Here is a 13,720-nt window from a genome sequence, read left to right as displayed (position 1 = left end):
CACAAAGCACAGCTGATTGCAGACTGGAACAACATGGGACACCAAAAGCAGCATGTGAAGAGCACAGGAAAGAGAAGCTAAAGGAGAGGGAGCTACCACTGATGCACGTGCTGGTAAGGCAGAACAGCATAGACAACAAAGAACCTAGAATGTCACCAAGGGTCCTCTGGCTCAATGAGTCCCTGCTAACAGTTATGTAATAATCCTACTACCAGTCTGCTCACCTCTGCACCTCCTGGTTATGGCACTCACCACAATTACTTGAACATTCAGCCAAGAGGGAGACAAGCATAGAGGGGAATGCAGCAATGCTCTTACAGTCTCTTTTCTACTCAGCTGCCCATCTGAGTATGACTTAGGCACAGATGTAAGAGAAGAAAATCAGTCATTAACACTTCCCTTCATTGGAAGGGTAAGAGATAAAGGAGACATGTGAAGGACAAAAGAGGTAATAAAATCCACCTTTCTATCCAGACCCCTAATAACTCCCTCATCAGCAAACAAGCCATCTTCTAGCCTTTAGATGAAACTAGATTATGTTTTGCTGCACTCTAACGATTCCACGTTAGCTTCTGTCCCTTGATACACTGTCTAAAAATTTGCACTCCAAACAGCAATTGCTGTAATAATAACAATACTTACATTTCATTATTTAACCTTCTGCTATTTGTTGATGAGGATTAGTGCTTAATTAATTACCAACACTTAATATTTCCACTTAGCACTTTACCTCTTCAAAGCATCATACAGCCAATACCTAATTAAGGGCAGATCTCTGCAGACACTTCACATCAGGATATCCTTTTGACAGCTCTGTATCCAAGACTCACTCACATGGTGTAGCTTGAATTCAAGTTGAAAGCCCTATTGACTTCATCAGGGCCCAGGTAATGCTCTGGCTATCAAGTGACTACCTTTACAAATTCCCTTTCTTTTCTTCCTGCTTCTGGTTGCTTATTGTTCACCCAGGGATCTAATTATTGGCTAATGTGATGGGTGATAATGTGAACCGTGTATTAGTGTTATCTACAAAACCTTCACTCTTCCGTTACTAAAAACCTTATTCTCAGTCACCTGGTTGAACTGCCTTTAGATAGAAAATGTGTTAACCACAAAAACAGATTATAGAATGTCAAGGCAGAGTTTTTAAGAGAGATGGTGCTTTCAATCTATCAGTCAAATGCCTGCTATAAAAGTGTCTTTCTTGCAAGCACCCCAGGGTGCTACACAACCTCAATCGACAATATAAACACAGAGCTTTTATGGTTCACTTTACAATTGGACATTGATTCTGAACCTGTGAAACAGAAAGGAATTGAATTTCATGACCAAAGAGGATAATGTGCACAGGATTAAGCAGACAACACTGGCAGAAGCAGGAAAGTAATATGGTGTCAGATGCTGTTAGAGAGATTAAATTTACAAATAAGAAACCAAAAGGATAAACCAGTTCTGAGTAAACTCTCATAAACCAGCAGTAGCACTCAATACTTCACATCAATCCTCCCTGTTTTTCAAAGAATCAAACATGCTGATGGGTTTGTTCAAATCCCATTGATTGACTGGGTCCTGACTATGGGAACTGAACAAAAAGAGCCCTAAATAGCTCCAGCCAAGAGGATTATCCAGACAGTATGGAAAGAAACTTCTGCTAGAGTCAAATGGGAAGAAAAAGAAAATATTTGTCACAGTTGAAGACCTTATCTAATGTTTTAGAGGATGTCCTCACAGTGGGGCAGTACCCAAATCTGCTTCAGAAGAGAGCAAGTGATCCAATACAGCAATGTGGCTTCCAGCTCCAAGCGGTGCTGTGATGTGTCACATGCACTTCACAGCCCTTATCAGATAGGGCAAATAACTTTTTCAGGAAGCTCCTCTTGCCACATGAGCCACAGCTTGATAGATATTAGAAATGTAAATGGTTTTGTTCTTTGAAAACTGACTGTATTCAATATAATGTGACCAAACTCTTGGCACTAGATTCTCCCACAAGCATAACTGCTAACTGCAGTGTCTTTGTGCCCAGAATATGCTGTGTTAGTGTTACTGCTAACTTCTAAAGTCCCAGGAGTTTAAAATAAAAACCAGGCCTTATTACCCACTACTATAATTTCTTTCAAACTGTGGATGGTTGAGACCCTTATTGCCATATTCAGCCTCACGCTGAGGGTCAGATACTCATTCTAGACTTTTCTAGACATGTATGTTTGCAGCTCAGTACCTGCTTTTCTTCTTTCTCCTCCAGTCCCCATGAATTCTTTTCCCCTTACTTAGCTTCAGCCTCAATACTCCAGTATTCTGCCACCAGTGACCACTGTCTGGGACACAGCCTCACCAGCCCCAACCAGCTAGCACCTTAGTTCTCCATCACTTGGTTATCCTGCAGCCTTCTCTGATGTTTACCACCTAGGACCCCTCTGAGGCCCATTCCAAGTCTGCCCATGACCCCTTCTCTGCACTGGCTAAGGCTGGGTCTATTGATGTATAAGGTTACATGCCTATTGGGTAAATCATGCACCTTTCTTTCTTATAAGAGTTTTTTTAAATATAACACTCAAGACAAAAGCTGTCAGCCATGAGCACTCTTGATCAGGAAATGAGATCTGTTCATTAGTATGCACATTGGATCTGCCCATTAACAAATGCATTGTGAAACTACTGTGGAACCTGATTCAAGTTATTGTCTAGGTAACTGTGCTTCTGTTTCCAGCACAAGGCTGTAACATGAGCCCTTCTGATCATTTCTGTATTTACATTTGTTGTGCATCTGTTCTAGCATCTCCAAGCACTGATGTTTTGGAGGAACACATGCTGAGATACTTCCTGACTAGGGTTAGCTTCCATCACTGGAAGTCTGCTGGGTGCAACCAAACACAGGCATAAAAACAGAGTTAATACAAAAGCCTGGCATTTGTAAGGTAGTTCTCTGCTCTGGTGTATGACAAAAAATGTTTAGATGATTTCTATAAGAACGATTTTATCTCTCATTCTTCTGATTTAGTCAGCTTGTACAATGGAACAATTTGATCTGTCTAGTCTGTCAGGCTTCACTCTTGCTGTCATTACCCTATATTCATATTTCTGTGCGATTTGGGGTTTCAAACCTTCATAGGATGCATATTCATTTCTACTCTTCATAGGGCTCTTCCTATAAGAGGTTGCAGGGACATGTCCCTTGAGTATTCAGTAACAGATCCAGGGTGGTCACGAATGTAAGTTCCAGCATGTGTTTCCTCCCTGCTTCCAGCCATCAGTGTCTAATGTCATTGGGACAATTTATACTTTTTAGCTATCACAGTCACCTCCAGCAATCAATTTCATGAGTGCTATTGATTGCACTAAGTGGTACATGTTCTTCCCCTGTTGCTTCATCTGAAGAAAGTTTTCCTGCTGCTGAACCACCATGGTGCATAGTATTAGCTTTGCAATTTAGCCTGTTCCCTGTCAGGGAATGCCAGATGGATTGTTTGATGACTTTTGGCACAAGACATCCTCATCTCCTTGCCCAGTGAAATTGCTCAGCACTAGGCTTAATGCTGAAGTGCAGGCCAGATGAAACTTCCTTTAAAGGGTGGGGCACTCCTCAGGGAGAATATGGTTGACACAGTTAAATAAGGTATATGTCTCACGTAAAATGTTATAACTACACCTGCTCTGGGCACACCTTGTCAAGTAATTGATTCTTAACAGCTGATATAGACAATAATGAAATATTTCTGACAATGGCATTTTCACAAGTATCACTACCCATCCCAGCCCAGCTTGGATTTCTCACCTTTGTGGTCCACAACTTGACTGTCCAGTCAAATGATGATGTGACAAAGAGATGGGAAAAGTCAATTGGCCCCACTGCCATGTGACAGTTGATTCCTGTGACAGGTCCTTGGTGGCCTTCAAAAATTTCACTGATGCCAGCTTTACTGCAAGAAGAAGAGACATTTGAATTCAGAGGGTGATTTAACATCTGATGATTTAAGATAAATTTTATTTACTCTTAGGGTTCTGTTTTCTTTTGAAGTTCCTTTTAATCTATAAATCTCTCTCCTTTCAGTGAGGCCTTTGCCTGCAGAGTTTTACTGCTGTGAACACAATTAATGCTTAGGATACTGCACTGAGAGACTTTCTCTTACTTCTGAAGACTTAGTCATTTTACATACACTTTCTGCTACTGTGGCTTGAAATAACATTTTATGTATAACTATAAAATAACTCTAAATTATACTCGCACTGTAGCTTATGCCATTATCATAAGGAATAACCATTAAAATAAAAATGCAAATATCTTAATGAGTTATAATGAGCAATTATTTTTCTCTTAAATATCTAAAATAAGTTTCCACAGCAGTCAATCAAGTCACTAGGAAGCAAATCCTTTTCCACAAAAAGTGAAGGATGTGCTACTGTGATCAGGTATCATGCAGTCTTTACTTTCAACAAGGGTAGATGTGCATTTCATCATCCTGTGGCTAGAATAGCTATAAGGAAGGAAAAATACAATACTGAGCAAGATGTGCACAGTTTTCTTTTTCCTGGAAGCAAATGACACCATATCAGTTGTTGGTGCTCTCTTACTCTGTATACAGAAAGGGGAATCATGAAATTGCCCTTTAAGTTACATTACAGAAAAATTGCCACTGGAAGAAAAAACAGTGAAAATAGCCACAGCTCTGACAAGTCTGCCAGCCCTGTGCCAGTGTCAATGGAGCATCCCCAAGGGGATGAGGAGCTACACTGGAGGAAACTAGTCCCTCATCTTGCCACTGTGGTGTCCCCTCACCCCTCCTGCTGACCATGACCCTGTGGCCCTCCCCTGCCAGACCTCAAAGCATCTGCTGGAGCAGTTCTGGGTATAAAGCACACCTCTGATTTTATCCCCATCTGTTTGCCATGTCATCAGTGGGACAAGTTGAGTTCTGGAGCACCGAGAATATCCTGGGTATCTGCTGTGCTTTGACACAACTTTTTCCAGAACAACATTTGGCTCTCCCCTGTGCTAGGCTGAAGGATACAGGAGCTGCTGAAAATAGCAAAAAGCTCTAGGAAAACCAGCCAGAAGCAGAAAAGAAGTGTGTTTGTTGATGGTCAGTAGAAGGTTTGCTAAAAAGGTGGGCTAAAAAGAGGACCTGGAACCTTCCTCCTCTTGTAAGGGACAAACCAGGCATGTCTGAAAGATCAGAAGTGGGAAATGCCCTTGGGCTGGCTTGGTTTATACTATCAGCCTAAGACTAATTCAAACCATCAGCCCACCCCACAGCCTATCAGTATAATGCCTAAATAGACACAATTTTGCAATACTCTCAGCAGACAGGCTAAAATGAAAATATTTAAAAATAAACATAATTTTGAACAAAGTACACGTAAAACAGTATTTATACAATACTAGGAGTGTGCAACAGAAGTCTTACAATCTTAAACTCATGTATTTGATGTCTATTTTGTCAACAGAAACACAGCATATGATAAAATATTAATTCAGATAATATTGCCAACTATTGAAGAGTGGGGGTGAGTTCTAAATAGCTGAGTGAAAAAGGTTTGCTCTTTACAAAGGCCTTTCAAGCATCCTAGAGGATGAAACTACTACCAGAAGCTAACACAGCATGCTAGCATCCTGCAGATTTTACAGGGAGCAAATAAGCAACATGTAGTGTTAAACTACAGCCTTGTGGCAGCCCAGGCAGAGAGAGAACAGGGTGCTTAGCTTCTGGCTTTACAACTAAACCCTCTTGCCCTCCTGGATAGGATGGGCATGTCCAAACTGCCCTCTGAGAGTGGGGCCAGCAGGGCTCAGTCTCTAGTTTGGCTGTGCAGCCACAGCCTACATTTCTGCATGGAAATACCCAGCACTGCGTGGCCATAAAACCTGTGTCTCACATGCATGTGTGCCCATGGGGGCTTTTCTCTGATGTAAGCCTGTGGAGACTGAAGCTGGAGCTGAGAATGGTAAAAAATAAAGCAGATTACCATCTCCTGAGAGTGGTTTAGGCCTGATTACCCTGCACCAAAACTGTCTCCTAAGGACCTGCCCAGACATAGTTACCTACATCTCAGCTAGCTGTCTAGACCTCTGTCTCACCTCACTGGTGGGAAAGAGACATTTCTGAGGTCCTAGTCATCTCTTCTTCAGGCATATGTCTTTAAAAGGTAAAGGAAATCAAATCTTAAGAGCAGTCATTGTTTCCCACTAACTACACAGGGAGCCCTGGGGTAACTACCCCCATTATAACAGGCTGTAGCACAGGTATTCAAAGTCAGGTGACTCCTGTCCTGCTGGTGCAAAGTAAGACACCATTCTCCCAAGAGAAAAAACATGAAACACTCTCCACACACATTTGGCTATCTCACATCAACACAGATACACAATACTATTTAATACTATTTAATGCTGAACTTTACCTTCCATGACGACAGGCTGTGTAGACTGTTCCCTCTTCACTGCCAACAACAAAGTTATTGACATCTCCAGTTGGGAAAGCCATTCCTGTGACCGCCACTGGTTTGGACTTATTGTACACCAGCTCCATGCTCTCCTACCAAAAGAGATTTTTGTTATTATTCTGCAATCATCCTTTTGTTTGGCTGGGATTTCTTTTTTTCTAGTTAATTTCTAAATGTTACACAGGGTAGCAGCAGCAGCAACAGAAGAAAAGATCATTTGACTCAGCCACAGGACTCTGGTTTCTACATAGGATGTTGTGAAAAGATGCAATGTCACAAACTAGAATGCACTGGTCCTATCACCCCCATCACTATCACATATTTAAGAGCAGTTGGAAAGCACTGGTCTTTGCTACAGCACCTTAAATCAGGCAGACAAGACAGGTGAAAATTTAAAATCTAATCGTGCAGAAACAAAAGATAATACCTTAATGGTTACACTTGCTAGCCCCAGGCTCTAATAAAACATGCAATACCCTTCTATTTACAAACATTTTTGTAATCAATTGTTTGTCTGGAAACATGTAATACTGTGTGCACCTGAGGCATTTATCAGATTGTGCCATTTGTCCCTTTGCAGAAAGAAATTAAAAAGTTGGGGTTGTCGCTATGGGCTGTCACTATGACCAATCTAAGTGTTGATTTTCAGGGATTTTCTGACCATTGGTCAGAATGGGTGACCATTAACACTTACTTGAGACTCCACCATCAAGCTACAAATCAGGAAGTGTATTTTCTTTGTCCGTTTGGTAGCTATATTTCAAACTGAATCAGAGTGCCCATTTTTGCTATTGCAAGTACAACCATCATGAACAGTTTGTGGCCCTTGTAAGAGGCATTCACTTTGAGCAGATTTTACACAACTTTTTGGTTGTTCAGCCTAAATGGTGTAACCCAAGAATACACAAAGGGACTGAATGATTTAGCAATTTTCATTTTTTAGCTATTTAAGTGGGTATATTTTCTATGTTGAAAATGTCTAAGCTGCTATTCTGCTAGGGCCAAAGCCTGTAGTGTTTTTCTCAGAAGGGCTTTTTTCTATAGTTAAAGAAAGTGGGCATCCCTGTGAGAGGAGATGGCTGCAAATCCATAGAGGAATACTTTAGCTTGGCTTATACCTTTCTTTGGAATATATTTAGTTCTACTAAAAAGGCAAACCAATACCTGGAAAATGCATTGGCAGAGCACCTGTGTATTATATATATATTCCTGTGAAAATTAGGGATGAGATAATCATTTCATGTCTCTGGAAATACAGCCAGATACTGTGGTGGACTCTCTTGTCCCAGCACTTACACCATGGCTGTACATGAGTGCTCTGGATCTGTGACTTTGGATAGTTTCAGACTGACCCATCAGCAACACTCTACCCCTCCCAGTTTAAAGCCATGACATGTAGCTTGATGTCAAGTCCTGTGACTTTCTTTTCTAGATCACCATAAGCCATGGGCCAAACTTCAGTGTAATGTGGGGTGTGTTCCTGTTTCTATTGAAAGCCCATTTTGGAGCAGGGGAATTCCAGCTGAGTGATGTAGTACTGGAACTGAGATGGTCACAAATCTCTGCTTCAAAATTTAGTATTCCAGTAAGTGAATACATAAGGGTGGGATTTATCTTCTTGATGTTTAAGTGAGAAACTGAGGAAGAGATTCAGGTGCCTAAATAGATGTCTGGGTCATTTTAGATGCCTCCACTTCTACTCTAAAAGATTATTGATGTCTCAAAGCCCCAGGACACAGCTACCAGGCCCATGCTGTTGCCGTAGATGAACAGGAGCTACATGTTCTAATTTTGAAGCTGGCCTCACTTTGAGTAAGGGAATAGATGGGATGACTTCCAGAAGCCCCTTCCATGCTCAGATTTGACAGTTCTGTACCCCAGGGTGGTAGTCTGAAGTGCTATTTCACACTGGGATGGGATGGGATGGGATGGGATGGGATGGGATGAGACTTCCTCTAGAAGTCCCCAGTCTTTCTCTACATTGAGTTTAAAGGGAACTCAGATTACTAATTTAGGCTTGGCATGGCCTTAACTTTTAGATAGCTAAGGTTAGGACAGAGGAGTTCCATGTCTTGTTTCGACACTGGAAAGCAAATAATTCTATAATAATTGCACATTATGATTAATGATTAACGGATGAGAAATAGATTAAGAGGAGTTTCTATGTAGCGTTTTGAAACATGATCAGATCCCATGATAATTGGCAAAAATGATATTAATTTTATTTTCTAAGAAATTATATATAAAAAATGAGTGATGCTTTGGAATAGAAATTTTACTACTCCAGAAAATAATACTTAAAACATGTTTTACATAGATTTTTTCAGCATCAGATTTATTTTGTTTAATTTCCACTCTTACAATGACTAGTGAGTTGGACAATTTTCCTGAGTTTCCCTTCATTTCTGATACAGAGGAGGAGAAAGGAAGACAATAGTAGCAAGCATTCCAGAGGAGGGAAATAATTTCTAAAACTTTTGGTTTGCATTGTTTGGTTTTTTGGCTACTGAAGACAGGCAGCAAAGTAAGCTTTCTGACTGTGTGCCTTGGAAACCCATAGTGCCCAGGGTGTGTTCAGCAGCAGTGCAGTCCAGTCCCTATTTGTTGAACAATACTGTAGAGTAAGTACAATTTATACCACAGGCGACTTCTGTAATTACTGTGCTTTAAAATGGATTATTTCATTTTCACTTGAAACTGACCTATGTATTAATGTATTACAATAATTACATGATTTGTGGTAAAGGAAATGGGTTTTGGCTCTTAGCAGAGACTGCTGGAAGCAAGCTATACTCTTTCAAGTGCATCCATTGGTTTTAGTTTGTATAGGACGTGAGGTTTTAGCTTTTAGGAGATGTGTTCCATTAAGTAGGTATCCTGCTCTACCAAAGATGATTTATTTTTTTTTTTGCTCTATAGGTGAAAACAAACCCACCTGTGGAGTTGAGAGCATGTCCAGGCTCCAGGAGCACATTTTGCCATCCGTGGAGACGGTAATGAGGTTGTGGGCATTCTGTGTTCCGACTACATTCACACAATACACGGGATGCTGAAAACACAGGAACACTGGAAATCAGGGAGCCATTCTCACATCTTCATGAACAAAACTTCTAACGTCTCAGATGCTATTTTAAAGAATGATTAAGTAGTTACATAATGCCTGAAAAATACAGGATTCAGCTTTTGCCAGATAGGAATTATTTTGCATGGGTTTTTTGTTGTTGTTTTGTTTTTGGGTTTGGGTTTGATTTTTAAATTTTTTTTTAATATTTAAATTGTAAGAGGCATATTATGGAGGTGAAAATGTCTTCCAAGTTTCATTTTCCCCCTAATAAAACAACCCAGATGAGTAATGCTTTGAAAATACTGAAACATGTGGATGAGATTTCACCCACAGGGACATGTATCATTCTCCTGATGGTTTTGACACTGAAAAGAACTGGCAGAAAGAAGCAAGCTGTACAAATGGAATAAAAATGAAAACTTTATTCAAGAAAAGAGCTGCATAAACCTTGAACTTTTCCAGAATTTGGCTTGCACACTAAATATTTGCAAATGTACTCCAGTTGAAAAACATGGACAAGTACATTAGCATTCTCCAGCACTGGACAATTACCTTTTAAAATTTGTCACTGTAAATATGGACTGAATAAATGTAAGGTGTTACACCTGGCTCACCACAGCATAATCATTCCATGGAGACTGAATTCCACTTGGTAATTCCACAGTAATGAAACTTGGCCTATTCCTTTCCTAAGGAATCTGGTATCATTTTGAATCTGAAGCATCATATGAGGTGACATATGAGACATGCTTCAAGTTCAGCAGTCTCCAGAGTGAAAAGTCAGTCAGAGTGAACAAGTGACCAGTAAAAGTGATATTGCTGAATGGAGGGTCAGACATATACACAAGTTAAGCAAAGCAGAATTGTATTTCTCCACCTCTTTTACTGATGAAGACCTGTGTCTCTTGGAAGAAAAAGTATTTTTCTCTAATACTTTTCTTTTTTAAAGAAGAGTAGAACTAACTTACAAGAGATACCTACCTTGCTTCTAAGGCAACTCCATGTATTGTTAGAAACCTAATATTTGCTCCTGCTGGAAGGAATGGCTGAACTACCACTTATTTTAGACTTGAAGATCAAGCTGGAGGTCACCTACCCAGGCAGTGGGGAATAGCAGGAATTTTCAGAGCACTGGCTAGCTCTCAGGTTCAATACCTGAGTGGGCCCAGTAAATGCCACCTCCCTACGTGCAAAACCAGCAGCATCTGAATGCAGTGTGTGCGTGTGCACACACCAAGAGTGGACTGGGCCACTCAGTTCTGGAAGGACCAGGAACTGCTTGAAGAGTCCAGTGCAGAGTGACCAACATGATGAAGGGAGTGGAACTTCTCCCTTATGAGGAAAGATTGAGGGAACTGGGTCTCTTCAGCTTGGAGCAGAGGAGAATGAGGGGTGACCTCATCAGTGTTTGACCTCATAAATCTGTAAGGGGTGAGTGCCAGGAGGATGGAGTGAAGCTTTTCTCAGGGGTGACAAACAATAGGACAAGGGGCAATGGTTATAAACTGGAGCACAGGCAGTTCCGTATAAATATAAGGAGAATTTTTTTCACTGTGAGAGTGACAGAGCACTGGCACAGGCTGCCCAGGGAGGTTGTGGAGTCTCTTTCCCTTGAGTCATTCAAAGCCCATCCTGTGTGACCTGCTGTAGGTGACTCTGCTCTGGCAAGGGGGGGTTGGACTGCATGATCTCTCAAGGTCCCTTCCGACCCCTAACTTTCTATGATTCTATGACTCAGAAGCTGCTTCTGAAATCACACCTCATGGTTGGACACTACCTATACACATCAGTGAGTTGCAAGGTCCATTCTGATGCTGATTTTTCTCTTTCAAGATTATCAGGCACCTTGTTACCCCCCAGATCATCAGATGGACCTAAATCTGTCCCTCACGTGTATCACACTATTGGCCTCATACAATGGACCCTCTTGCTGCTTAATGGTGAGCTAATATCCCCAGTGCTAAACACAATTAGCACATACTGAGACATGAAATAAGCATAGAGCTATTTTTCCATGGTGGTTTGATCTCTAGTAGTCTAAATGGACAGGGACAGAGTGGGCAGGAAGAAGGTAAAGCATGCTGCAGAATATAGAAAATTTTTGGCAGGGGGAGGGAGAGAGCAAGCTATGTCTTTCCAGCAGCACCTAAGTGTGCCAGGTCTGGCTTTAATCAGGGCTACCAGCCATCAATTTCATGCACAATAAAACTAATGGCAGAAATGAAAAGACAGAAGGAAAATGGATGAAAAAGACTATGTAACAGAAAGTTTGAACAGGCTCCTTCCTTTCAAAGGGTTGCTGCCAGCTTGCTTTTATTTATTTTGGAAATTAAATCATCATGCAAAAGAGTTTTGTCTTAATTAAAATTTCCTGTTGTCCCAAGTGCAGATGTGTGGTGGGTGTGAAAGGAAATTAGTGAGTAAGCTGTGGGTAGAATTCTCTTTCCTGGTGAATCCAGGCAGCAATCAGTGATACTAAACTTCAGGAAGGTTTAAGTCAGTGACAACAACACATGCTATCTGTTTCAAATAAACAAAGTGAGAAAAAGAAAAATCCTCTTTTCACATATGGCTAAGTTCAAATTAAAAAATGACTATTCAACTCATATATCTAGCAGTACATAAAATAATATTGCTTCAGTAGAGTTGTCTTAATTCAACCCTCTTTTTTTTTTCTCAGCATCTAGGATTCAAGCCAGCCTTTTGCATCCAAGACTTCATTTACAGTTTATGTAAGTGATTCCTATATATAAATTTAAAGTAAGCACTCTTTTATTGTGAAATGTGATCAGTCCTTAAAAACATCATGCTATCTTAGGTTAGATTGTGTAAAGACTTATTTATACCAGTCCATGACAGCCCATCCACGACTGAAAGTAATTTAAGTATATTTGTCACAAGCGAAACATTACATATTGTTCCATTGCAAAAATAAAACTAGTTTAATATATAATTGCATGAAGCACGATTTTGTCGTTAAAGTTTTTGAGTGTAAACAAATTAATTCCCATTAATCTTTTCTCTTCCACTAGATTTTGACTCCCAGTTGTTCAATTTACAGTGATAGTCACTTCTTGCCACTAGTTTTCTGGTCTGCTACATCTCTAAATTGCACTTCCAGGAGACACTCTTTCTCTTCACGCATATTGAACAACATTACTGGCATAAAAATGAGCAAAAACATTAGGGAAATGAAAAGCAACGCTGAAGTTGCAACCCATGGCACAGATTATTAGTTTATTACATCAACATTCATGATAGTGGAAATTTAGGGAACAATATTTGTACTGCCTGGCCCACTAAGCATGTCTATGCACACCTGTCATTTTTTAATACAAGAGACTTGCCATCATAATACTGGCCCCACACTGAATCTTTTGCATTAATTCACATGGCATGGCTTCTAGAGCTGTCTTTTAACTCTGGGATTATGTTGTCACAGTCAACTAAAGGCTGGACCTTGACCTGCAAATTCCGAAGATAAGAATCGAAGAATTGTAAAAGCTGGAGGTGCAAAAGATCACTTTGTCTGATCTTCCACTATACGAGAACAAGATTATTATCTTACCTCTCAGGGTGCTTTATGTAGTTCAGTTTCTTATGTTTCAGGAAATCTGCGTTTTTCTGCATTCTTATATCATGCTATTACATTTTTTCTCCTCCTTTCAGCTTGTATTTTCTTATCTGCTTTGCACTCAGGAATGGTCCCAAGCTCATTCCCAAGATGAGGAATGTTTGTCAAATGCAGAGTAACACTTTCCAGCTCTTATGAAGATGCTGCCTGAGCCCAAACTCTGAAAGAGGGGAGCTCCAGAATACACAGCATCTTAGTGCAGGGTGGACTGGAGGTCAGTGCCATGGCAGAGTGAGGACACTTCAGCAGGCAATCCAGGCTTGTCTCTTTCTCCAGCACAATATCAGTACTTTGTAATGTAAAACAGTCTTCTACAACACACATTGTATCACAGAGACCCTCTCTGCTTTCTCAGGCATTTTGTGCTAATGCTCTCTCTGTATACCTCCCAGGCACCACCCCTGTGCCAACATCTGCAGGTATCTTATGTGTCAGCAAAATGCTCTTCCATGTCATTCTATTGAAACAACCTCCCCCTCTCTGTGCAGGCTCTGTCCTATGGCCCTGCCTGGAGTAGGAGAACATGACAGGTATTTATGTATTGTTCTATGGGATAACAGAAGGAAACTGCCCCACTGTCTTCA

The 13,720-nt window shown here is 40.7% G+C and overlaps 1 protein-coding gene across 2 annotated transcripts in view; it reads right to left on the bottom strand.

Annotated features, from left to right (window-relative positions):
- Positions 1–13,720, bottom strand: part of DYNC1I1 (dynein cytoplasmic 1 intermediate chain 1) — a 186,813-nt gene that overhangs the window by 37,387 nt on the left and 135,706 nt on the right. For both annotated transcript variants that reach the window (XM_030444777.1, XM_030444778.1), the window contains exons 12-14: positions 9,374–9,487; positions 6,397–6,530; positions 3,776–3,920 (exon numbers count right to left, since the gene is read on the bottom strand). In XM_030444777.1, coding sequence (XP_030300637.1) covers positions 3,776–3,920; positions 6,397–6,530; positions 9,374–9,487 — 393 coding nt within the window. The remainder of the gene's footprint in view (positions 1–3,775; positions 3,921–6,396; positions 6,531–9,373; positions 9,488–13,720) is intronic.

This window comes from Calypte anna, chromosome 2 (genome assembly GCF_003957555.1).
Source record: "Calypte anna isolate BGI_N300 chromosome 2, bCalAnn1_v1.p, whole genome shotgun sequence".
NCBI lineage: Eukaryota > Metazoa > Chordata > Aves > Apodiformes > Trochilidae > Calypte > Calypte anna.
The sequence above is the reverse complement of the archived record's forward strand: the minus strand, read 5'-3'. Positions and strand labels throughout refer to the sequence as shown.